At 37.1% G+C, this 27,583-nt stretch overlaps 1 protein-coding gene across 2 annotated transcripts; it reads right to left on the minus strand.

Annotated features, from left to right (window-relative positions):
* LOC134000692 (M1-specific T cell receptor beta chain-like) lies at positions 1-27,503 on the minus strand. 2 transcript variants are annotated; one of them, XM_062440142.1, is made up of 9 exons: positions 27,455-27,503; positions 27,159-27,313; positions 22,802-22,949; positions 14,440-14,451; positions 5,579-5,629; positions 832-1,194; positions 726-749; positions 450-556; positions 1-307 (listed from the first exon to the last, which is right to left on the minus strand). In XM_062440142.1, the coding sequence occupies exons 1-9, from the start codon at positions 27,501-27,503 to the stop codon at positions 290-292; spliced, it is 927 nt and encodes a 308-aa protein (XP_062296126.1). In that variant the 3' UTR covers positions 1-289. The 2 variants fall into 2 exon arrangements, 1 of the variants encoding a protein (XP_062296126.1); XR_009927440.1 differs by lacking the exons at positions 1-307; positions 450-556; positions 726-749; ... (3 more) ...; positions 27,159-27,313; positions 27,455-27,503 and adding an exon at positions 5,762-6,385 and having other exon boundaries at positions 1,088-1,194.
* Between the last annotated feature and the right edge of the window lie 80 nt (positions 27,504-27,583).

The following is a 27,583-nucleotide window of genomic DNA, read 5'->3' on the forward strand; positions in this document are numbered from 1 at the left end:
TTTATTGAAAAGAAAATTTAGAAAAAAGCAGTTTACAACTACACACTAACATACATTATACAAGCAAATATAAAAACTTGATGCCAAAGTAATTGTATGCCAGTTATAGCTTTGACATTATAACAAAAATATGCATAAAACTGTTCCTCTACATGTGTGCAGAATTAGTTCATCTGAATATTGAGAGCCAATGCTTTATAACATAGAACAAAGTGAATATGTAACTTCAATATTTATTTACAGAAACTAAAAGAATCGACCTCTGAAAGTTCAGGCTTCAGCTCAGCTCTCATTTGTTGTGTTTTCCCTGCAACAGAAAGAGAAAAACACAATGTCTTAATGTCATGAGCTCTTTTTACTTTGTGTTCATGCACATGTTCAAATATATAGAGCCAGTTTTATGTCAAGCACAGGAAAGTGAATCACATGCTACATTATGTTGAACAAACCTGAAGCTTCCACACCAGAAACACAACAAAAGCTCCATAGACGCAGCTCTTGGCGATGAAAACACCGTAGGACAGTTTGAGCCTTTGTGTGGCCTTCAAATATTTCTCTGCAGAAGGTTCAAACATTCACATAAGTGACATGATTCAAAGATTGATTATTCAGTTATACATTTATCCTTCTTCAAATATATAAGACGCTGAATATTTTGTATGTGATTCTAAGCATGTTAGACTTTATGCATTGAGGTGTACAGAATCACAAAATAATATATTTACCTCTTGTCATCCCGTCCCCTTCAGCTGATAGAAGAATAAACACGGATGAGACAGGGACAAATTAGCTTTATATACATTTGTTACAAACATTTTTTCTTGGAATTACAAATGAACATACCTTTTTCGCCTTGAATTTTACCATAAAAAGGTTCATTGTGGTTCCCATTGTAGAATTTGACAATGCAGGTGAACTCATTGTTAGGATTGAACCATTCTTCAGCAGGAACCCTCAGCCTGCTGGTGATGCTGTAGGTCGTTTGGTTTCGCAGGGCAGCGTTGTCCGTCGCCACGCCCTTGGTGATCTTCTCCCCACCGACCTTCCATTCAACACTGACATGGTCTGGGTAGAAACCGGAGGCCACACAAACTAAGGTCTTCTTCCTCTGGTTGGTGTCTTTTTGGTTTCGACACTCTTTTTTCGATGGTGGAAGCACTTTCACTGTTGGTGAGGTGGGAGTACGGCCTGTTTCTGCAAAGACAAAGTGCATCAATCAATAAAGCTGCATATACTGTACTGCTAACCAACCTCTAATCTACATCTGATACCAAATTTTAGACATGAATACTGACATACAAAAAGATAAAGAACTTTTTCACACTGAACATCATCACCAAATAAAACATGATCATTATAGATTCAAGTCATTTGGATTTGATTTCCTCAGAAAGATGTTTGGTTTAATGACATTATCATAAGAAATGATCTTACCAACAACTGTTAGCCTGGTTCCTTCTCCAAAATAAGCAGGGTAGTTGTTAGAGCACACTGCTGACTTGCATGTAAAAAACTGATAAAGATCTACAAGGGCCGAATGAACCTCTAACATATTTTTTACTTTTTGATTCAAGAAAGGAAATACACCATTTTAACACTGAATGCCAATTTTTACAACTACAACAGTAAGTCTGGTGCCTAGACTGTAGAGCAAAGCCCTTTTACCTTAGAACAGAAAGATTTGTCTCAAATTTTACATTTCCTTTTGCAGTTTTGAGAACAGACCTTCACAGAATCATATTTTATCTCAAGGAAATCACTAAATATGACTTTAACAGCAGTTCTTTTAAACTTCACTCAACAGCAATCTTAACAGGAGACACATTATCTTACCTAAACAACAAAACAATGTACAGCTGTAATCTTAATAACACTAAACACTACATGATCATTGCAGGCGGCCAAACACACATTGAGAGTGTTAAAGATTTAATTTCAGATAAATGTTTAGTTTTATGAAATTAGTCGATCTTACCAACAACTGTTAACCTGGTTCCTTCTCCAAACTCAGCAGGAGAAGTGTTAGAGCACACTAATAACGTGCATGTAAAAAACCTAGTTCTGCTAGTGTTGATTTATCTCAGTTCATAAATTTTACATTTTCTTTTGCAATTTTGAAAGCAAATCCGCACAGAAACACACTACAACTCCACAAAATCACTAAATAAAATTAAGGTTTCATTTCACATAAATATTTGGTTATATTAAGTTATTGCAGTGATCTTACCAACAACTGTTAGCCTGGTTCCTTCTCCAAACTCAGCAGGATAAGTGTTAGAGCACACTAATAACGTGCATGTAAAAAACCTAGTTCTGCTAGTGTTGATTTATCTCAGTTCATAAATTTTACATTTTCTTTTGCAGTTTTGAGAACAAATCAGCACAGAAACACACTACAGCTCCAAGAAATCAGTAAATAGGTTTAATTTCACATAAATATTTGGTTTAATTAAGTTATTGCAGTGATCTTACCAACAACTGTTAGCCTGGTTCCTTCTCCAAAATAAGCAGGATTGCCAGAGCACACTGCAGACTTGCATGTAAAAAACTGACAAAGACCTTCAAGCACTGCATGAACCTCTAACTTTAACTGTCAGGTTTTTGATAATCTGCAGATCGTCTACAGTACAGTCACAATATCACAATTATCACACACTGATTAATTTACTTTGTACAGTTTAAAAAAACTGAATCTGAGACAATGTTGGTTGTCATGAGTACTATAAACTACAAACATCTCAAAGCTTAAGTATTAAGAATTAATTATAAAAGTAAAAGTCTGGTGCCTGGAACAAACGTGGATGTGAGATTCATCTTATTCTATAGATTTTATATTTTCTTTGGCACTTTTGACACAGTTCAGCTACAGGAAATTTTTTACATTTACAACAATAATTTACCAGATTGAGGTTAACTGAGGCTCAGAAAATAAACATTATTGATATGATTTCTTTAATTTTCTTACCTAACACTGTCAGTCTGGTGCCACTGCCAAAGTAAGCAGGATCGTAGTTGGTCACACTGATACAAGGCTTACAAAAAAAGGTCTTCCACCTTTCTGCACTGAAAGCTGTGAACTCATTGTGCTCTTTTCTCACATAAACTAAAAATTTGCACAAAATTTGTAATTAATACCTATTTTATACCAAACTGAATCAGCACCTGAAAGAGGTAAACATCTGATTTAAACTCAATTTTAGAGAAATAAAAAACAACTCAACTTTAACTTGGTGTAACTAACTGGTTTGCCATTTTCCTGGAGATTATTATGCCATTATGTTTTCAGTTATAGTCTCTTACCTAAAACAGTGAGTTTAGTTCCTGCTCCAAAGTAAGCTTCTGACTGTGAGCTCACAGTATTTAATAGTGCTGATAAGAACTCACTGAGAGTAATAATCTGGGCATTGAGCCAAATGTTGTATTGCTGCAGTACTTTTACTGGAGAACGTAAACAAGACTTATTTATTACGGACACAAACTAACTCCACGATTAACTTCTTTTACAGCATAAATAGTTTTATGCTATTGAATTGAAGGTCTAAGGTTTATTTGTCCATACTTGACATTTTTCTTACTGACATAAAGTAGAACAAGCTGTGAATCATGATCTTTGAGTTTTCTTACCTAAAACAGTGAGTTTAGTTCCAGCTCCAAAGTAAGCCTCGTTGTAGGAGCACAGAGTGTTTCTATCGTAACAAAAACTCTTCCTCCTGCTTCTCTTTCTCTGTGACACTACTAAACCTAGTAATGGCTATAAACAGACTTTTATAGACTATTACTGTTTTGGAATCAGCTTTGAAGTAACTGCGCAGTGTCAAAACATCTTTATAAAATGAAACCAGAGCAATATTTAATGAACTTAAAAGTGATTTCTTACCTAAAACAGTTAATTTTGTTCCAGCACCAAAGTAAGCCATGTCACCACCACCAGAGTCACAGTGCACTGGATCAGTGCTCAAAACAGTCCAAGACTCTGCTTTTACTTTACTTCTTTAGTTTTTTAGTCTTAACAAAACAACATTTGAGCCAACACCAGAACAACATTTCATTCATTTCAAAATGATTTCTTACCTAAAACAGTTAATTTTGTTCCAGCACCAAAGTAAGCCTCTGAAGCACCAGAGTCACAGTGCACTGGATCAGATGCTGTTTTTACTTTGCTTCTTTACTTTTTAGTTTTATATGAAATGTAATTTTATTTTACAGTAAACCCCAAAAGCCTTCACATGATGTAAGCAAGACAAAATAGTTTCTCTCTTACTTACCAAGAACAGTCAGTTTTGTGCCTTGGCCAAAAGAAGCTTCGACATTGGCACAGCGTTTAAGCTTAACATCAAAAAGTACTGAGCTGAACTGGAACTATCAAGACTCAGATGCAGTAAGTTTCTATAGGAACTACTCCTTTAAAAGAGTTTCTATCTAGTGTTTGTAATTTTTTACAATCATTCTGATTTCTTACCTAAAACAGTCAGTTTTGTTCCTCCACCAAAGAAAGCTTCACGACCACCAGAGTCACAGTGAACTCAATCAATGCTCAAAACAGCACAAGATGCTGCTCTATGGCCTGATTTTTACAGCTTGTATACAATTCTAAACTGTATCGCTCAACGACCAAACTCTACACCTGTTTTATTTGCTTTACAAATTATTTCATGAGAATAAATTTTGATGTCTTACTTACCAAGAACTGTCAGTTTTGTGCCTTGGCCGAAATAAGCTTCAGCATTGGCACAGTGTTTCAGCTTAACATCAAAAACTACTGAGCTGAACTAGAACTGAAAAGACTCAGGTGCAGTACGTTTCTTAAGGAACTCAATTACAAAACTTTATACAATCGTTCTGTTTTCTTACCTAAAACAGTCAGTTTTGTTCCTCCACCAAAGAAAGCTTCACCACCACCAGTGTCACAGTGCACTCAATCAGTGCTTAAACAGCCCAAGGTGCTGCTTGTACTTTGCTTCTTTACTTTTTGGTCTCTTTTATTGTATTAAATGTAACATCAATATTAATATTATATTAAAAATCACCTTTCTTTAAACCCAAATACCAACATCTGGTGCACACCAGTCTGGTTCTTACAGCCTGTAGATAATTCTAAACTGTATCTCACAACAACCAAACTCTAACACCTGTTTTATTTGCCTTACAAATGAATTAATGAGAGAACATTTTATTGGTCTTACTTACCAAGAACTGTCAGTTTTGTGCCTTGGCCAAAATAAGCTTCGTAATTGACACAGCGTTTAAGCTTAACATCAAAAACTAGTGAGCTGAACTTGAACTATAACATATAACTATAAAATACAGTCAATATCTTAATGCACCGCTCTAATTACAAAGCTTATTACACGTGTCCAACCTTTATAATTTTTCACTTACCTAAAACAGTCAGTTTTGTTCCTTTTCCAAAGTATGCTTCGTTGGCATTGTCACAGTGCAGAAATACAGAACATGAAACTCCTCGGCCTTTCTTTACCAGAATTACCTTTAGATAGTTTTTACAAATCCTTTTTATCAATACTGAGACTCTAAAGCAATGTGACTACATCAAAACACATAAATAAACTGAAATATTTACCTAAAACCGTCAGTTTGGTTCCTTGCCCAAAGTAAGCCGGCTCAGTGTAGGTCACAGTGTTCTCACTTTAACTCAATAGCTCAGCTTTTTAATCACAACTGATTTTTCCTTTAATGTCACACAAACAACTTTACCGCTTTATATTTGTTACAGTGAACTTTAGTGTTGAGAGGTCTGACTTACCCAAGACTGTGAGTTTTGTTCCCTTTCCAAAGTAAGCTTCAGCTCCAGTGTCACACTGAATCCCTTCTCAACCAAAAAGTCACAAAACTTTCCATAATCAGCATGTTTAGACACAGTCTAATAATCCACAGGATGAAGAAGGTTCAGACACGAAGGATGAGCTTCATATTGTCCAAAGATGTTTTGTTTTTGTCAATGTAAATAAAACAAACATCCAAGTGCTGCACATATGAACTGAAAGTCATTTAAAAATATTTTTTTCATCCAAATTTCGTCATTTACGTCGACTGTCCAATACTATAGTTGCCTGGCATCTCACAAACCTTCATAATATTGATGTTTTCTGCTCTAAAAAGTATCTAAAGTAGCATGTAGCAGTCTACACAATGGTTTTTAATGGGAGGAGGTTTTTGTACGACGGCTCTATAGGAATGTATCACCGTGGCCCCCTGTCCCCACGGTGAAAATTCATAATACAAAAACCTGAAGACTCTTTCTTTCTCTCCTCTCCGCCTCCCCCACCCAGCTTCCCCATATCTCAGCCTCCATCTCTCTCTGTCTGTGGGAGCAGCTGTAAGGTCGGGCTGACTGACGGCTGAACGAGCGCCAACATAACTGCTGCTATTTCTGTGACAGCTAAGAAAAGAAGCAAGAAGGATGGAAGGAAAAGGTAAACTGTGTTTGTTTTTAGCTGCTCAGAGGAAGTGACATCTCTCTTGGTCACACCTCTTTATCCCACCCAGCTGTCACAGAAGTGACGAGGAACATTTTCTAAATAACATACACTGACTGATGTGACTGATACTTTAGAATATGGAGCCTAGCACTACATTAAATAAATACATTTTGTAATTGATTTATTTCAGTAATGTTGTTATAATTGTTTCTAATGATTTGATATGAGAAAGAGGAGAATCATAATGTGAATTAGTATATTATCATTCTAGATCATTAGTATAAATTAATTGTTTAAAATGTTACATCACTCATGACATCATGAGGCTCAATGTTTGTCATTTCAATGAGTAAGAGTTCATCACATCCTATCAGTTATTACATAATCAGCATTAGGCATTAGTGTATTCAGTGAATAATATAGTCATATATATATATATATATATATATATATGTGGTTTCTCTAAATAAAAAACAAATTAAATGAATCAAATCATAACTCATTATTACCTGTCTTTTGAAAACAGACATTGTATATGACTTCATCAGACAGTCACAGTTGATAGTGAAGATACAAGAAATATAGTGAAACACACCTCAAACTTATAAAACCTTTCATTGTCTATGTATTTCTTCTTAATGCAACTTACTGTGTTGTGAAACATCATTCATATGATGTTCCGTCAGAGCTGCTCAGGAAAAATGATTTTAAGGGAATTGCACCATATCATACTAATTCTTTACCATCAAGGCATTTTAATTCAACTAAAGAATCCTGACTACTGAAAAGATATTTTAAATGTATATGTAATCCTACAAGAGCCCAGTAGAGGTCAGTGGTTGCTAAACTCTTAAACCTAATATGCTTTTGATATTGTCAGAAAATCATAATAAATAATAAAGTAGAGACTTGATCAGAGAGTGACACAGATGAGAAAGCATACAGGAAAATAATAATGAATGTGACACATATTTAAACACCTGGTGCCTTATCTGAATCAATCAGCTTTGTGGTGTTGCTTTGTAGTGACTTGCAGATAGTTCACGTACCTTCAGTGAACTGTTAGAAATTCATTGTGCTGTTTTTATAACATATTTCATTTAGAATTTAATGGCCCAATCTTCAATTTCATGTCACATTGATGTTAGTTGTCTGTCATGTCTCACATCCCAACAAAATAGTGACCCTTAGAGTTCAACACATTGGCCCTCATCACTCATCCATGCTCTTGTTTTTCTCTTGAGGTTTATGTTTAGCCGTTGAAGCTTTCTGAACCACTGTGCTCTACTGGAGGCACAGTAATACACAGCTGAGTCTCCGGCTTTAGCATCGTGTATCTTCAGAATGGAATTAAGCACCTCAGGCCGGGTCATGGTGTACTTTGTTTTGTTGAAAGGAGCTTCAATGTTCGATAAATCTTTACCAGCAGAATACGATACCAGCTGTAATTTTTCCCCACTGCTGCTTTTTCTGTACCAGAACATGTTATAATGTGAGCTATCATCTTGTTTACACTGCAAAGTTGCATCCTTGTCTCCTTCACGGCTGAATACAGATGGAGGCTGTTCAATTTTTACACAGAAGGAGAAATCTGGTAAATAAGAAAGAAGACAACAAGTAAGCATACAATAACTGCAGAAAAAAAAAGAAAATCTTAAAAGAAAAAACATTATTCTTCTTTCAAATTAATTAAAACATTCTCACGTGAGAATATTAGAACTGCAAACAAAAAGGTGTTCATTTCCATGGTGGTCCAACGTTTAAGAATGAAAACATGCGAGTAGTCTACATCACAGTTATAATTCTGCCTGTCTTCATTTTCTGCCACTGCAGTTAAAACATATGTAATATGATCCGATCCTCCCTGTACTCTCTGTTTTTCACACTTTAACTAAGAACTCCCTGCCCACATTGACTCACTTTCACACAGTCATGTGGAGGAAGTTTCTCAGTACAGCGGTTCTCTCCTAGTGGACACTGAACAGCAACTGCAGTCTTTCTAAAGAGCACTGTGAGAGGTTCTTGGAGGATTTTAGAGAAGATTGTGAAGATTACTGAATCTACAACAGATCAGGTTGTTAACAAGAAAACAATATTATCTGTTTTATGTGATATCAAACATCAGTAATGATGATGTAATGATCTGAATGAACTGAGACACTGTATTCACCTCTTGCCTTGAACATTTTTAATTTTAATTATTTGTATAAGAAAACAAAACAAAAATCTGTTGCTTTATAAGAAGCACTTGACAATAAGGGTATACAAAACACAGACATGCCAAGTTCTCATAATTTGTGTTACTTAGAATTGCCTCTCAATAGATTTTGGTTTTGTGAGAGTCACACACATATAAAAGACAACCTGGCTGTCAGCTAAATCTCCTGTTATAAATTGATTTGGGTCATGAACTGTCGATGTTGACATCCCATTTAGATATTTGAATACTGGACGTTATAAAAGAGAAAATCACAATCATGACATGAATTAACTTTCCATCACATGACTACAAACCCTTCAAGTCATCAAAAACATCACAGATTGTTGCATTTGACAACTTAAATCTCCACAATCAAAAACCTTCTTTGTGTTTTTACTGTGCACACAAAAAAGAAACCAGCTTAAGGCAATTTATTCTGCTCTGTATTAATAGTTTCATAGTTTTTGCACAGAGAGAAAATAATGTCATGGATCAGGTGAGCATTAAATATTCACAATTTTACAGTTGTACTAGCAATATAACACTTGTTTTATAGTGATATCCATCAGTGTGGATATCAAGCCAACTTCCAGTAAAATAAGGTTCAGGACTTCAACTCTACTGAAAACATATTATCATTGAACAGTTAAACTGTAACAATAAACCAAATAAGCCACAGCTCCTTCCTGCTGTGTGCCATCTGTGACAGACTGACTTGATATTTGTATGACTGTTTGGCCTGTGTGCATCACTGTGACTGGCAGCACAGTAGTAGGTGCTGCTGTCATTGAGAAACAGCTCATTGATTTGTAGGGAGAAGTTGTTGTTGGATGCCTCTAGAGAAGACTTGAAGCGCCCCACAGGTTTGTCGTACTCTGTTAGTAGGAACTCCACTTGACCTCCGTAGTGGTTTTGTCGGTACCAAAGCATCGTGTAGCTGTTCATGCTCAACCCTGAACCCATACTGCAGTTCAACATCACTGTGCCTCCTGGTTGAGACATTTGATCTCCAGACTGAAGAACTACAACACTCCAACACAGACCTGCATCACATGAAGGATGATGTTTCAGTGTGCCGCACATCGATGGATGATAGATGATGAAAACTTGATAAACTTTAAAACACAAAACCCACCTGAGTGTAAAAGAAGGGAAAGATACACCACTGTGACAAACATGTTAGTGTTGAATCTTCTTCCAGCTGAATGATGCAGAGTCACACCTCACTTTGTTAAGCAAGGGAAACATGAGGTCACAAGATCACATGATTAGAAAGTAGGACTGACTGTAATTGTCACTTTGAAGCGCACGTTAATTCTGCATTAATTTGAGGATCATAACGTATTTTGAGTTCAACATTTTTTGGATCATTCAATTACACATATTCTTTTAGGAAGGATGATGCACCCCATCTATTTTTCAGTAATAGAAAGTGGGTGATATCATTGCCTTTTATAGAGTATTTAATTTACAACATGCAAAAGTCCATCGGAAGTATAACGAAAAGTTAATGGTTAATAGAATACTATTATGTATACTATATAACTAAACATTTTATTTGTACATTAACCAAGTGAACAAACATACATATTTTTTCTGCTTATTTTAACAAGATGTTATATTCTTAGCAAGTACATCATAACTTCAATGAGTTAGGTAGTTAATGCAACAACTCCAATGATGTCAGATAATGAAGAAGCCTCCATGTAAAATGATCATTTACATCTTATTTTTATTTTAATGTACATGTATAACATGTTATTGAAAATGTAAACAGATTTATACTTTTGCAATATGTATACATTCAGATTAAGAGGCAGCATGTTCCGTTACTCCATCATGTATTATAACTAATATTATATCTAATAATTAATCAAAGGTCCCGTAAATAGCAACAACACATCATATTTTCAATTCTAAAATAACTGAAACCATGAGCAGCAGCTGTCATTAGTTTCCATGCTGTAGGTTTTTGGTGAAGCAGTTGTATTAAACCACATCACTGTGTGCTGGCAGCGCAGAAATACACAGCTGAGTCAGATGTATTCAGTGTGCGGATGATCAGAGATCCTCTCACTCTTTCTTCTCTTGTCAGCTGGAATCTGTCTTGAAACTGGCTCTCGAAGTTTGGTTTACCCTGCAGGACTGTGTACCCGATGAGGCTCATAGACTGATTACTCTGTTTGTGTTGGTACCACAACATTACTTGAAGGTTGTTGTCATCATGACTGCAGTTCATTCTGAGCTCCTCTCTTCCTTCCTTCACAATCTGAGAGGAGGATTGTTCAAAGGTAACACTCTCCACTTTTCCTGTGAAGAAAATCCGTTCAAGTTATTACTGATACATTGTTTTATCATAAGTACTGATTCACCACTGAATCTCAGGAGAAAAATATACATAGAGACACAATATATTCAGAGAAAAGTACTAATAATTGACATTACATTGCCAGTGATTACAGGCTTACGTTTAAGCATGAGCAGTAAAAATCCACATATGTATAAACCTGGAGGCATCATGGAGTTACAACTTCAACCAATTACCAGTTCAGTAGGCTATAAAAACAAATACAATTTCAATGTTTCACAATTCCCTCACAATTACAGGTGAAGCATCTGCATGTTGCTCTGCTCTGAGAAACCTTATTGGCCTACATGTCAAATAAGAAATAGCTAACTTCCTCTCCTCATACATCACTCCTCTTCCCCACCTTCTTCCTCTACTTGCATAATTGCAACTGATCTTGTGACTGACAAAAATATTTTTTTCCTGCCTGTCTCTGCCTTTTTAGTTCATTTGACCGCCTTCACTGTTTGTGTTGAAGTTGTTGAGAATAATGTTTGATCATTGACAGTAACACCCATTGCTTGTTTACTTGTACTGTAAAGGTGTTCAATTATAAATCACCTGTTGAGCTAATTGGCTGCACCTGCGGACGGTTGGGTCTTAGTGGAACCTGATTGGTCAATGCTTTACGTGGCGGCAATGCCCAGCACACTCGAAATGCCGTTAATTTCAAGTATAAAAGGATTAAATCCCCCGAAAGTCAAGGGACACTACTACTTTAAGGTACAGAAGTTAAAAAGTATTATTTATAGAGGCTTCATGATAAAACAGTAACTTTTTACATGTTAAAATATAATAAATATTTTAGGTGTAAAACTAGAGTAAGACCGCCTTAAACAGTTTGTATGTTATTTTAACAGTTGTTCGGAACAAAAACGGCTGTCAAACAATGAGCACTCCTGAAGAGTTTTTCTGTTGGAAATGTTCCCAAAGAGATTACTCGTTTTCGAGACGCCTTGACTTCCAGCTCTTCTTCAACAAGGTAGGCATTTGATGCTTGTGCTAACATGTATGGTTGATATTTGGGCTTTATTAAGTTCGTGTTTGAATGCTCGGCCAAGCTAACGTTTGTATAGTTATGTTTCTTCACGTTAAAGGGGAGTTTTTCTTCGCCGCTGTCAGTAAGTGCTCGCTCATGGGGGGATGTTGGGTCTCTTTGAATTAAATTGAAGAGTCTGGTCTAGACCTGCTCTATGTGAAAAGTGCCTTGAGATGACTTTTGTTGTGATTTGGCGTTATATAAATACAGATTGATTGATTGACATTAACAGTGATACAACGGCAACAGATGTAACTGATCTAACAGTAATTTAACTGATGTAACAGTAATTTCATTGATGTAATGACCAGTGTTGGGAAGTTAAAAATGTAATAAATTACACATTACGTTACTTTAAAAAAAAAAGTAATGCGTTACGTTACTTAATTACTCCCTGTGGAAAGTAATTACACTACTAGCTACATTCGTTTTGCGTTACTCCTTAGCAACGTCGGTGATGTGTAAAAATAATATATCAACAGATAAAATAATATGAGTCTTGACCATCATAACACCATGTTGTACAAATAATTACCTGTTTCTCCTCGGAGTCAGCACAAGACTGGCCCTGCTAAGAGCCTCCACATGGGGGCATAGTGTTTCCATCCCAACATAACACCAGTCCAGATAGCTCACCAAAGTTTTCCTGAAAGTGGCGGTAAAACTGGCATCTTGATAGGTAACATAGGGTGACCATATTTTGATTTCCAAAAAAGAGGACACTCAGCCCGGCCACGAGATAGCCTACTTAAATGATACTCGCAGTTTACTCAAAGATTCCTTATAATTTTAATATATTTAAAGTTTATATGTATGGATAGAATATTTTGTTATATTACAAAATAATATCTCCCAAAGACAGAAATTCAGGCTTCCCATAGGTAACTGAACTTTCTTTATTATGCCTCAATTGTAATATATATATATATAAATGTAAAATCTCTGGAATAAAATAATGATAGAAATAATGTCTCTTCTGTGTTAGAAAAATCAACTTGTAAAATAATAGCTCTCTTTTCAAGTCTTAGTGGACAAATACATAATATGAAATCATGTTCTAAATAATACCTCTTCTGTATTAGAAAGACCTGTAGCTGTGGTTGTGTATCACAGTATGAAATGCCAACGCACCCTCCGCTGCATTTACAGCATCCTCTGTTTTTCCGGGTTTCACAAAGAACTCAGTCAACTTTGCTGAACTACTCTCACCTCGCACTGCTTTTTTATGTTTCTCTGTGTCCATATGAGCTGTGAGGTCCCCGGCACCTTTATTGGACACAGACACATATGTACCAGCTTCGCACACGGTGCACTCATCCAGTCCCGACCGGGTCGGTAAACTGGGAATTTTTTTCGCAGTTCATCTGTGGCATCTTCATTCAATCAATCAATCAATCAATCTTTATTTGTATAGCGCCAAATCACAACAAAGTTATCTCAAGGCACTTTACACATAGAGCAGGTTCTAAACCGAACTCTTCAGGTTTAATTTTAAAGAGACCCAACATTCCCACATGAGCAAGCATTTAGCGACAATGGCAAGAAAAAACTCCCTTTTAACAGGAAGAAACCTCAGGCAGAACCAGGCTCAAAGTGGGCGGCCATCTGCCTCGACCGGTTGGGGTAGAGGGGAGAGAGATCTTGAACGCTTCAGCTGCACCGCCGGTGTCTGCTGCTTTCTTGTTGTGAGTTTTGGACACAGGGTAATCCACCTCTCGGGGATTACGTCACACACGCTAACCCAAACAATGACAACCGGGGGAGAGGGGGCACACACATATACACACACACAGAAGGAAAACCGGACATTATCATCAATTAATAAAAAAACCCGGACGCCCTGGACGGGACGTAAAAAGTGGACATGTCCGGGGAAAATAGGACGTTTGGTCAGCCTAGGTAACATTTGTTATGCTTGTGGCTAACATTTCCTGCTCTCTCCTGCTGTCATGTGTCTGATATCTTGGTGTTGGTTATCTGCTGGCTAAACATTTCTGCTCCCAGTAGTTAAATTATTAAAGACATTTTATCTGCTAACTGTCCCAGTGTGCTTAGTGTAAGTTAGCTACTGTTGGGAGTAACATTGTCACTTAATTTGCATTAACATTAATGGTTTTCAGTCATATCAGCGGTTGTTGGTTTGCCATTAATGTCTGACAATATTTCAGGTCTGAACCAGAGTTTTCCTGTTGTGTGAACTCTTCTGTCTTGTATAGCTGATCCTGGCACATATTCTGACAGGTCACACATTTCTGTACACCAAAAACACAAACAGGGTTCCCACGTGTCCTGGAAACCCTGGAAAAGTATTGACCAATTTTCCAGTCATGGAAAACACATGAAAAATGAGAGAAAATTAAAGTAAATTGTCCTGGAAATCCTTGAGTTGTCCTTGATAAATATTTCTCTTCCCTTTGCTTCTCTCTGCCTTTTAAGGGAATGCAAATGGTTTAGAAGGTTTGCACATGCATAGTCTGTTCTTACGCTGCCTTCAATGGGCAACATTAAGGTGCAGCTCTTCTCTGTTTCTATCCAGATATAACCTCTTCATGTTGCTCTCAGAGTGAAACCCGAATGATGCATTTGACCTGAAAATGTACAAAATTTTCTTCCAGGGGTGCAAGCCCCCGGATCCCTAGAGGGTCAGACTGAGATCCGACCACCATAGTTTCAAAATTCTGTGGGAAACACTGATTAGTGTATGCCGTGATCAGTTGTCTGTCATACTGTAGCTGCTGAAAATGTCCTGGAAAAGTCCTGGAAAATGATTTCAAGAAAAGAGTGGGAATCCTGACAGATGTCAATGCTAGTGACACTAGAGGTCCTATGTTTGGTAATAGCTGTCAAAATAAAACATGCAATAATGTATGATTAAAAAGGTTTGCTGTGATGATGTTACTAACTAAACTGAAATTACTGAGTAGATCTCAGATTTAAATGTGAATTTTGCTATGTGCTTGTCATCCACGCTTTTGTAGGATTGGGATTAATTGAGAGTTAATTTAAGTAGTTACGTTTTTCCTTTTATTTTCTTTTAGGCAGTTTGAGGAAACTCTGTAGGTCTGTTCACTGTGATTTTCTCCTTGATCATGCATTTAATTTTCATAATTACGCACACAAAAAACGGTGGTAAAGTCTGCATGTAAACACCAGGAATGGATTTGGACAAATTAGTAAGTCTTACTTACTAATTACTTTTTTCTTTTTTTGATGAAATTACTTTGATTCTTTGAGACTTTCAGACTGAAAAAAGATAACTTATGTTAATCTCAGTCTGTTGTGTTTAAAATCACAGTTTAAAACAATATTTCAGTTGTTTAGGCAAATTCCCCCAGCCTACCTCTCAGGATCTTGAATTTGAAAACTACAAAATAAGACGTCAGGGTTTTTGGTGAGGTGGTGACATTAAACCACATCACTGTGTACTGGCAGCGCAGAAATACACAGCTGAGTCTGACACATTTACATTTTCAATGATCAGAGCTCCATTTTGGATGTCTTCTCTTGTAATCTCAAACCGATTCTTAAACAGCGTCTCATAGTCAGGATTACTGCCAATGTAGTTGTATCCAATTAAATTCATCACACCGCTGTGTGTTTGCTGGTACCAGAGCATTATATTTAGACCACTATCATTATGATGGCATTTAAAATCCACTCTGACGGTTTCAGCGACTATTCTTGGATGAGATGGATGAAAGGTCACAGTCTTAGCTTGATCTGTGGAGAAAACAGATTTTAAAAAGTGGTTGACACAGAAGCCATAGTACAAAAATCATTCATACAGTTGTTTTACAAAATGAACACAATTAAATGTCTGTTGTTGCAGCTAATTTGATTACATTGAGGTAAGATGAGAAGAAAAATGATGACAGCAGCAGACATCCTCACAGTTTGAGCTGCTGCAGGAGAAATGCAGCTTCTTCCAATGAGAGTCTGTATCACTGCACACGTTTACAGAGTAGAGTTCAGGGTTTTAGTGAGGGAGTGGCATTAAACCACGTCACTGTGTACTGGCAGCACAGAAATACACAGCAGATTCTGACAGGTTTGCTTTGAGAATTTTTAGAGCTCCTTTCAGCGTGTTTTCTCTTGTCAACTTGAATTGTTTTTCAAACTGACCCTCATAGTTTTGAGAGTCTGGATATCCATATCCTATGAGGGTCATAGACAGACTGTCCTTTCTCTGCTGGTACCAGAGCATTAATAGAAGGCTACTGTCATCATGACTGCATTCAATCTGGACCTCAGTGCTCTCGTTCACTATCTGAGGAGGAGACTGCAGAACTGTAACAGCATTCACCTGACCTGTGAAGAAAACACATTTAGATTAAACTGTTATATATGATACAGTATTTATATTCAATATAATCAGCTTGTTCATTATAAATAAAGATTATTTTCAGATCTTACAAAAAGAAAAGACGAAGAGAAAAACAAACGTGTGCACAGATGAAGACATTGTTGAGCACTGATGGGATTTAAAAAGTGTTGCTCTGAGAAAAATGAGGCTCAGTGTAAACAGGGAGGTGTTGTGTCTGTGTTGGTTAATTCATCATCACGTTCTCTTGATAAAAGCTTCATGCCGTGTGTTGTGTCTCCACCTGTTGGTTGAATCTGTTCTCCACTATCCTGCTGGACTGTATTTTGCATTCTTGATTATTATTAATTGATTTTGCAGACTTGATCAGCTGATTATGTTTGCTAAGCATCGTAATGGTGACTTGGAACCTCAAACTTACGACTGGTCTTACTCAAATGAATGGAGGAGACTGCATTTATAATGACTAAAACAACTCAATACATCCAGGTGACTTTATCTACACAGAGTGGAGAGAGCTGGACAGTAAACAATAACATAAATCTATTGCCATTTTGCAGTGTTAACAGTGTTATATACATTTAAATATTTAATAGATGTTATTATGAGTTGAAACATAATTATTTCCATCATTTTCTTTTACTTAGTAAATATATACAGTGCTGCGATAGAAAAGGAACAAAAAACTTTTATACTGAACAAGTTAACAGTAATAACTGTACAGTAACTATTAATAATTTCTAGTGTGTGGTTTCAGTGCTGTAGTGTTAGTGTGTTGTTATCTGCTGCATCATTATAGAGGTTTTTGTATGAGAGAGTCACTGTCTTTATCACTGTGCATACTAGCTGCACCAAAATATTCCCCACTGTCTTCTGTGTGTGTCAGGTTCAGGATGTGAAGATAAGCAGTTTTCTCTCCATCTCCGCTCACCTTGAAGCGGCTTTGAAATGGCGGCTCAACTTTGGGAGTTTTGTATCGCATGTAGACAATCAGCTTCAGGGCTGTGTCTCCTGCTGAGCGCTGATACCACAGAATAGTGTCATAGCCTGAGATTTTATGGGTGCAGTTCAATTTGACTTCATCGTTCGGTTTCCACAATAGATTTCTTGGCTCCTGAAAAACTTGTTTTTCTTTATTGAGGTAAACTCCTGTGAAGAGATAAAGAAACAGTGTTAAATAGTGCTGTAGTGTCTTACAGATAGATGATAAAACTTTGTTGTAAATTACAGTGAAACAGCTGTAAGAAATCAATAATCAGTGAAGTGTACATAAATATTAGACCTAGGTTCCTCAGATATTTGAGACTTAATTTACAAATGAGATGAAAAAGTGTCCGTATGAATGAGCTTTACCTTTAATCCAGACAAAGTGATGATGGAAATAATGAGATGAGACGGCATCGTGTTGAATGTGATGAACAGACTGGAGTCTCTGTTGTAGTGGATCTTAGTGGTTCAGAAGGAGGGACAGGAAGTGATTTAGAGAAATCACACACTGACAAAGAAAACTGAAAGAAACTGTCTTTCAGTCAGTCTATCTGTTTTTTTTTAATGTTTTTTTGTCTTTCTTTCTGATAAATGGTGGGATGCAGTAGATTGATTGTACTGCTGACATGTGGTGATGATGAACTGGTTACTTTAGTTATAAATCTGTATATTTTTGGTTGAAGCGTTGAGGAAAAATATGGCTCAAGTCTCACCAAGTTCACGGTAATTACCACAAAATCTGGACTATAGGAGCCTTTAACGTTATATAATGATGATGTAACCTGTTGAATCATGTGGTTCTGGTCTGCAGCACCGGGCTCTATCAAACAGTGGTTAAAAGTATTTAAGATTTTGGGTGAGAGGATAAAAAAAATAGTGCTTTTGAGTGTGAAGAATTAAAGCTGCTGATGTGTCTTAGGCAGGAAAGAGACGTGAAGTAAACTATGAACATGATAAACAGGAGAGATAAGTTATCAAAGTAAAACACCATATGTCACATGATGATGGAGGGATAATTTTCAATCACATCCACAGTGTAAAGAGGAGGAGGTTTTTGTCACAAGCAGATGGGTGTTTGATACACTGTGGTTCCCTGGCAGCACAGAAGTATGTTGCGGTGTGTTCAAGTGCTTTTGGATTGACTATGGAAAGTGAACCATTTTTTTTGTTTCCACTCAAATCTCCATCTAATTTGAAATGTTTCCTGAACTGCTCTTCCACGCCGTCACTTGTGAACTTTAAATTTCCATATCCGATAAGTTTCAGAGCTGTGTCTCCAGGAGACTTCTGGTACCACAGCATCACTGTGTAGTCCGCTTGTTCATGGGTGCAGACGAGCTCCACGTTGTCACCCACCTTTTGGATTATATCAGACGGAGACTGATGGATCTGAACCCCCAGAGAGAAACCTACAAAACAAACAAACTCAGGGTTTATCTGCTCAAACTAAAAAAACAAAAACAAATAAACTTGTTGATCTAGAAAACAAATCTCATTACCTATAATATGATAATACAGCAGAAAACCAATCATTATGGTTCTTTCTCTCATGGTTATTCTCTGTTGAGACTGATGATGAGAGCTGTGACTGAGTGACTGGACTGAACATGAAACACCAGCAAAGACAAGAGGAAGTGACGTAGAGATCACATGACATTTGAGAGCCTGACTGCAGGTGTTTGGTGAAAGGTGTTTTCAAGACCTTATTGAAAACCACAGTTGATAAAGGATGTTTAGTTTTTGTCTCGTTAAAAATAAATCTGTCCTCAGTGTGCATATCGAGCTGCACAGTAACACACCACACTGTGCTCAGACCTTCTGAGGTTCGCTATAAACAGAGAACCGTTCTTTACTGTATTTCCACTCAAATCTCCTGTGATATTTAAATGTGCTTTTATATAACTCTTCATAGCTTATTCTGCTGTATCCCACAGGTCCAATGACTTTCAGAGCCTGGTCTCCAGGTGGTTGCAGGTACCACAGCATCACTCTGTAGTCAGTTTGTTGATGGGTGCAGACGAGCCACACATCATCACCAGCATTTCTGATGACAGCAGAAAGAGACTGATGGATCTGAAGTCCACCAGCAAAACCTCCTGTAAGCAGAGTTTGACACATGATTGATTTAAGATGTGAAAGTAAATACAGTACATGTTATTTCACCATTATCAGTTGTTACTTGTGAATAAACAGCAGGAGAGGAATCTAATCATCGTGGAGTCACTTGAAGGTTGTGGATGAAAAAGTTATGATAGTCTTTGCTGTTAGTGTGACATGTGAAGTGTGATGTAGAAAGTTGTTTAATTTAGTTTCAAACATTCATCTATGATATCTCTTTGCTTTTCAACTGATCCCCCCACGAAAATGTTTCTCTCATCATGTATTAGAAACTATTCTGAGATGACTTGTCTGGTAAAATTAGAAGAAACCAATAAAAAAATAGAAACACAGTTGCATTAGCTGCTGTAAAGATGATATGATTTCATCAAACCAAAATACAACCACAAAGCAGGTGTGTGGGAGCAGTTTATTCCATGTCTTACTACAAACCACAGATGATAAAATACTGTGTGGAGTTTTTGTAAAGTTCAGAGGGAAGATTTGTCACTGTGCTTCTCTAGCTGCACAATAGTACACTGCACTGTGGTGTTGTCCAGTTATTTTTATTATAAGAGAGCCTTTCTTTGCTGTATCCCCACGCAAATCTCCACTGATATTGAACTCTTCTCTAGTATAATTCTCTTCCATTTTGACGTCTGCGTAGTTCAAATATCCAATGAGTTTCATAGCTGTGTCTCCATGTGAGCGCTGGTACCAGAGCATCACTCTGTAGTCTGTTTTATTATGTGTGCAGGAAATCGGCACTTCACCAGGTTTTGTGATGACATCAGAGGGAAACTGACGGACCTCAAGACCCAGACAACAACCTGGACAGAAAACAACCAGAGAATTATGGTAAATGACACTAATGCATATCCAAAGAAAACAATGCTTTAAGTTATTACCTGCCAGGCAACAGAAAACCAGGAAGCAGATCATTTTGACACCCTCAACAAAACACATTTTTAAGTGTTATGGATATAAGCTGCTGGGATCGACATCAGATAAAACTGTCACAATTTGTAACATAAATCCAACTGATGACTTATTGGGGCTGACAGATGTTTGAGAAGGAAAAGGAAGTGATGAAACACCGTCACTGTACATTGGTTGGCAAAGATGAAAGCCTGAGAGAAAAAGCAGCTGTCTGGGAGGGGTCTGTTCAAGTTCCAATTCAAAACTATAACGGTTGATTAAAGTTGGTTCATTGTTTTTGTATGAAGGAGAGAGGATCTGTAGTCAGTGTGCATAGCTAGCTGCACAGTAGTACACTGCAGTGTGTTCAAGAGTCTTTAGATTGGTTATGGACAGAGAGCCGTTTTTGCTGTACTCATGTCTCCTGTGATATTAAAATGTTTTTTGAAAGGCTCCTCAAGCTCTATGCTGGAGAGAGACACATGTCAGATACGTTTCAGAGCTCGTTCTCCAGAGGATCTCTGGTACCACTGCATGAGTGTGTAGTCAGTTTTTTCATGGCTGCAGACCAGCTGGACTTTGTCTCCAGGTCCTCTGAGCAGAGCTGAAGGACTCTGGTAGACTTCAACAGTCTGACAAACACCTAGAGAAAGAAAAAGAGTGAATAATGTAGAAACTGTAGGTGAAGTGGTATTCCTGAATAGTAAAAATGACCAATAAGCCAAGAAAGAAGAATAATGTTGACTTATTTTCTGAATGAACAGAGATCACTGAGTGACTCTGAGCTCTTTAAAGAGCATTAACACCTTCCTCTCTAAACCAGCTTCACCGGTTTCATAGTGTAACATGTGTTGAGTATTGCTGAAGCTCCAGCTCCACCTACAGGAAACATATAAAAGTCAAGATATTAAAGAAATCACGATATTTATTGTCAAGCGTTTTTTCTCCAGCTGCTCATACTTCTCACATCACTGTGTTTACTGACAGCACAAAAATACACAGTGCTGTCCTCCAGCTTCAAGTCTTTCACAGTGAGAGCTCCACTCTGTGTGTTATCTCTGATGGCTGAATATTTGTTTTGAGCCCCCCCGTAGTCTGGCTGCACACCAAAAACTGTGTAGACAATGAGGGTCATGCTCTCCCCTGGACGCTGCCTGTACCAGTACATCTGGTTTTGACCAGCATCTTTATTGTGGCTGCAGTTCATCTCTGCTGATTCAGACACATAACTCCATCTTATTTTAGGTTTTTGGGTCACATCCTGACATTGACCTGTGGGGAGAAAATACAAAATTAAATATCATTTTCTTTTCTTTTGAAAAAATATTTAATTAATAAAAAACTATAAAATCTACACATCTCTTACACTGTTAAGTTGTTGTACCTTGAAACCACAGAGACAAGACTACAAATATGATGAGAATAAGAGTCATCATAATGATCTTCTTAATATGAGATCCAGCCACAGTAGACATGCTGAATAACTGAGGCTGTTTTTTATAATGGAGGGTGGGAAGTTTAAGGCGTTGCTCCACAGAAAGAACCTCCCATTAAAATCACTGATCTTAGAAACACCAACATTGGTTAGAATGGTTTATTCCAGGTGCAGAGGCTCTGAGCTGTAATTCAGAGACTAAAACTATGATGAGGTTGTTGTAGTGAGGAGCAGTGATATGTAGCAATGTGGAAACTAGCAGCACAGAAGTAAACTGCACTGCTGCTCAGGTCGAATCCTTTAATTGTTAGTGTGCAATTATCGCCTTTAGCTGCTCCCCCTCCTATCGTCACATTTACACCAGGCTCTGGATATCCATTGCCTAAAAACACATATCCCAGGAACTGCAGCTGTTTGTTTACTTGCTTGTACCAAAAGATCTGGTTGAAGCTATCATCACTGTGTGAACAGCTGATATTGACTTGTTCTTCTGGTTTGTTGTACATGTAAGCTGGAGTCTGGTGGACTTTGTCACTGAGAGAGGAACCTGTAGAAAAGACATCAACAAAATTACACTCAGCATATAAGAATAAACACAGGTAAAGCCAGTAATGTAATATAAATCAAACCATAAAAATATGTTGTTGAAAGCTTTTATTAAAATGTCTAAAAATGTGATGACATTACCTGAAACCAGAATAGTGTAAATAGTCATTTGTAGGAATAAGATGATCATGTTGTCTTTTGTTTAATAACTGAACTGTTGCTATGATCAGCAGTGTATCAGCAGCTCTACTGATTATTTCCAACCTCCTCTTTGAGGAAACCTCCCATCTACAAATAAACATGTATGTGGGTGATGTCATAATGAATCCTCCTGACATTATAACCATCAGTATAAAGGTCTCATTAAAGATACACTGCCTCCTTATGATAGGAAGAACACAGGTGCAGATGATCTGTGATACAGTTGGGGAGGTTTTTGTAGTGAGGAGCAGTGATATGTAGCACTGTGGAAACTAGCAGCACAGAAGTAAACTGCACTGCTGTTCAGGTCGACTTCTTTAATTATTAATGTACAGATCTGGTCTTTACTGGCACTTCCTTCCATTGTCACATTTACACCAGGCTCTGGTTTTCCATCCTCATAGTTAACATACCCCAGGAACTGCAGCTGTTTGTTTAATTGTTTGTACCAGAGGATTCGATCGTGGCTTTGAATACTGTATGAACAGTGTATTCGGGCTGTTTCTCCAAATCTTTTGTATGTGACAGCTGGAGTCTGGTGGACTTGATCACTGAGGGAGGAACCTGTGGAGAAACATCAAATCCTCAGTTGTACATGTGCTAATAATCACTTAAATTATATTATTTTTTATCTCAGAGCCTTTATCATGAATCTTAAATAGCAACAATGTCCTATTTGTTGAAACAAAAAAAAGCAAAAACTGTAAAGTGAATTTCAGAATAGTTCATTACATTACCTGAAACCAGTAAAACATTCACACATATGCAGCAGATGATGAACATCATGGTGTTTTTATAGTTGAATTTAAGCTGCTGTCTTGTTTCTGTGTTTTCATCACTAAACACACTGACACCTTCTCTGAGTAAATCAGTAATATAATGTGGGTGGTGTCATCGTGTCAAGACTCAAGAGACACTCCCCCCTCATAAAAGGAAGCAATACAGTAATGATTATAATAAATAAATAATAAATGTTTAAGCAACGCTATTTGATCAAAAAGAAAAGATTTTTATAACTGTTACGTTGACATTAGTGTGATATGAATTATGATCCCCCCCCCCCCCCCCGTTGTCAATACAATGAATGCTTGAACTTGACATTAAAAAAATAAATGTCAAATACAATCTGCTATTAAATGCAGTAATCTTGTAATTAAACACCCAATCCAATTAGATTGTATACATTAGAGATGTATTAGCATTAGAACTTTTGTGTTTCACAGTTCATTGTATAAAATATTTCCCCCTTTACTGGTATTTACCAATATTAATTTAAAAAAAGCACATTAAATAGAACTATAGGGCAGTGGTTCACAAATGTTTTCATGTCATGGACCCCTAAACTGACACAAATTAGACCACAGAACCCCCTTATAAGATTTTGTCCCAGTGTCGTCCATGTAATCAGATTTTTGCTTTTAGATGGGTTTTTTTCAGAAAGTGAAATCCATGACCAAGGACTCCTGCATCTGTACTACAGTAGTGGACACTGGACTGGTTGTTGTGTACTTAGTCAGCATGTTTAAAAAAGAGTGTATTAAATAATGAGTTTTGTATTTAGATAATGGGACAATCCTGCTTTCAATGCTTATTTATTACTATTAAGGGTTAATAAAATAATACTCTTGACAGTCATCAGCAGCACTGAAATGTAATGATCCTGTTGAAATGAGAGTCATGATACAATAAGTGTTGCATCGCTTCATATAAGGAACTTCCCTTTAATATCTGATCTTTGTGAGAGGAGACCAACATTGGTTATGATGGTTTAATCCAGGTGCAGAGATACTGTGAGCTGTGATAGACATTAAATATGTGTGATGGGGAGGTTTTTGTACTGAGGAGCAGTGATATGTAGCACTGTGGAAACTAGCAGCACAGAAGTAAACTGCACTGCTGCTCAAGTCGACTTTTTTAATTGTTAATGTGCAGATCTGGCCTTTACTGGCACCCCCTCCAATCGTCACATTCACATCAGGCTCTGGATATCCATTGTCTGAATACACATATCCCAGGAACTGCAGTAGTTTATCTGTTGATTGTTTGTACCAAAGGATCCTGGTGTAGCTGTCATCACTGTGTGAACAGTTGATATTGACTTGTTCTCCTGGTTTGTTGTACATGTGAGCTGGAGTCTGGTGGACTTTGTCACTGTGAGAGGAACCTGTAGAAAAAGGATGAACAACACACAATCACATCAAGTGAGGATGAATGCTGTGAGCAAGCACAGGACAGGAACTAAAGATGATAACTACAGAATATGTGTAAAAAATCATTAATTCATTTTAATCACATAAAATATACCCAAAATGTTTCTATACTTAGAACCCTGATTGTTTGCTAAATAAATATAAATCCTCCTTTTTAAAGAACAAATGTCTGAAAAGACTTCTGTACCTGAAACCAGAATAATATTAAAGGCTATGCAGAAGAAAAGGATCATGTTGTGTTCTGACCAAGTTTTCATCACACTATATTGTGGGATACTGATACTTTCCATCTCATTTTCTGAGTAAACCCTCTGATCAGGAAAACAAGCACAACTTGTTAAAGGTGGGAGGTGTCGTAGTGAATTCTCCACCTCTTAACACTAAAACCATCACGGCAGCTAATGCCACACACCACAGGCTCAATGGCGATATACTGCCACCTTATGAAAGTAAGCAAAACAGCAAAGACCTGTAGTACCAGGTGGATGATCTGACGTGTGTGTGGTGAGAATTTGAGACATTATAGCGACGCTGTTGAAATGAGACCTGAATTTTTGAAGCTACTATTTATAACAGCAAGTGGCTTCACATACAGAACCTCCCATTATAATATCTGATGTGAGTTAATACAGGTGCAGAGGAGCTGAGAGCTGTAATACAGAGATGAAAAACCACTAACAGGGAGGTTTTTGTAGTGAGGAGCAGTGATATGTAGCACTGTGGAAACTAGCAGCACAGAAGTAAACTGCACTGCTGCTCAGGTTAAATCCTTCAATTGTTAATGTGCAGGTCTGGCCTTTACTGGCACCCCCTCCCATTGTCACATTTACACCAGGCTCTGGATATCCTTTGTTTAAAAGCACATATCCCAGGAACTGCAGCAGTTTATCTGTTGATTGTTTGTACCAAAGGATCCTGTTGTAGCTATCATCACTGTGTGAACAGTTGATATTGGCTTGTTCTCCTGGTTTGTTGTACATGTGAGCTGGAGTCTGGTGGACTTTGTCACTGAGAGAGGAACCTGTAGAAAAAGGATCAACAACACACAATCACATCAAGTGAGGATGAATGCTGTTAAATATAAAAATAAGAAAGTACAGAGCAGGAACTGAAGATGATAACTAGAGAATATGTGTAAAAATCATGAATCATTTTTTTTAGATATAATATACCCAAAATATGTCTTTACTTAGAAACCTGATTGTTTGCTAAATAAATATAAATCTTCCTTTTCAAAGAACAAATGTCTGAAAAGACTTCTGTACCTGAAACCAGAATAATATTAAAGGCTATGCAGAAGAAAAGGATCATGTTGTGTTCTGACCAAGTTTTCATCACACTATATTCTGGGATGCTGATACTTTCCATCTCCTTTTCTGAGTAAACCCTCTGATCAGGAAAACAAGCACAACTATTTAAAGGTGGGAGGTGTCGTGAATTCTCCTCCTCTTAACATTCAAACCATCACGTCAGCTAACGCCACACACCACAGGCTCAATGAAGATATACTGCCACTTTATGAAAGTAAGCAAAACAGCAAAGACCTGTAGTAATCCCTGCAAACATTTTTACATACCAGAGTATTTGTAGAAGTTTGTATTCAACTATTAATTTTTATTTGTCTGATAGTGGAATAAAAGAAGTTTCACAAAAGTACAGTTTAAAATTTAAAGAGTTTATTTTATTTAGTTATTGCCCCTAATGGATGAAATGATGCATGCTTATTTTTCTTAGTTCATAACAGCTATTATAGCAACAGGTACATCATTAAACCACAAACCACTGGATAAAATAAGTATTGTACTTTATAAAATAAATATTATTATGAGTAATCAATTATTATTGTTCTAAATATTACAAAATAAATCAGAGGACATGTCTAAAATGTAGACTTGGTTGTTTAGAAAACTTCTGGTAATGTATTATTAGTTTATATGATGGGACAGTTTGCCTTTAACACTTATTTATAGTAACAATAACTTTCATATTTTGAATCATGAGATATTTTCATCATCACTTTGAATGTAAACTTACAAGCAGGTGGCTAATCTGATATGTGTGGTGAAAATTTGAAACATTATAGCGATGCTGTTGAAATGAGACCTACATTTTTGAAGCTACTATTTATAACAGCAAGTGGCTTCACATACAGAACCTCCCATTATAATATCTGATGTGAGTTAATACAGGTGCAGAGGAGCTGAGAGCTGTAATACAGAGATGAAAAAACACTAACAGGGAGGTTTTTGTAGTGAGGAGCAGTGATATGTAGCACTGTGGAAACTAGCAGCACAGAAGTAAACTGCATTGCTGTTCAGGCTCCATCCTTCAATTGTTAATGTGCAGGTCTGGCCTTTCTCTGCACCTCCTCTCATTGTCACATTTACACTAGGCTCTGGATATCCACTGCCGAAATACACATATCCCAGGAACTGCAGCTGTTTGTTTACTTGCTTGTACCAAAGGATTCGATCATAGTTCTGAATACTGTGTGAACAGTTGATATTGACTTGTTCTTCTGGTTTGTTGTACATGTGAGCTGGAGTCTGCTTGACTTTGTCACTGAGAGAGGAACCTGTAGAAAAGACATCAACAAAATAACACTCACCATATAAGAATAAACACTGGTAAAGCCAGTAATCTAATATAAATCAAACCATAAAAATATGCTGTTGAAAGCTTTTATTAAAATGTCTAAAAACTGTGATGACATTACCTGAAACCAGAATAGTGTAAAAAGTAATCTGTAGGAATAAGATGATCATGTTGTCTTTTGTTTAATAACTGAACTGTTGCTATGATCAGCAGTGTATCAGCAGCTCTACTGATTATTTCCAACCTCCTC

This window comes from Scomber scombrus, chromosome 19 (assembly GCF_963691925.1).
Source record: "Scomber scombrus chromosome 19, fScoSco1.1, whole genome shotgun sequence".
NCBI lineage: Eukaryota > Metazoa > Chordata > Actinopteri > Scombriformes > Scombridae > Scomber > Scomber scombrus.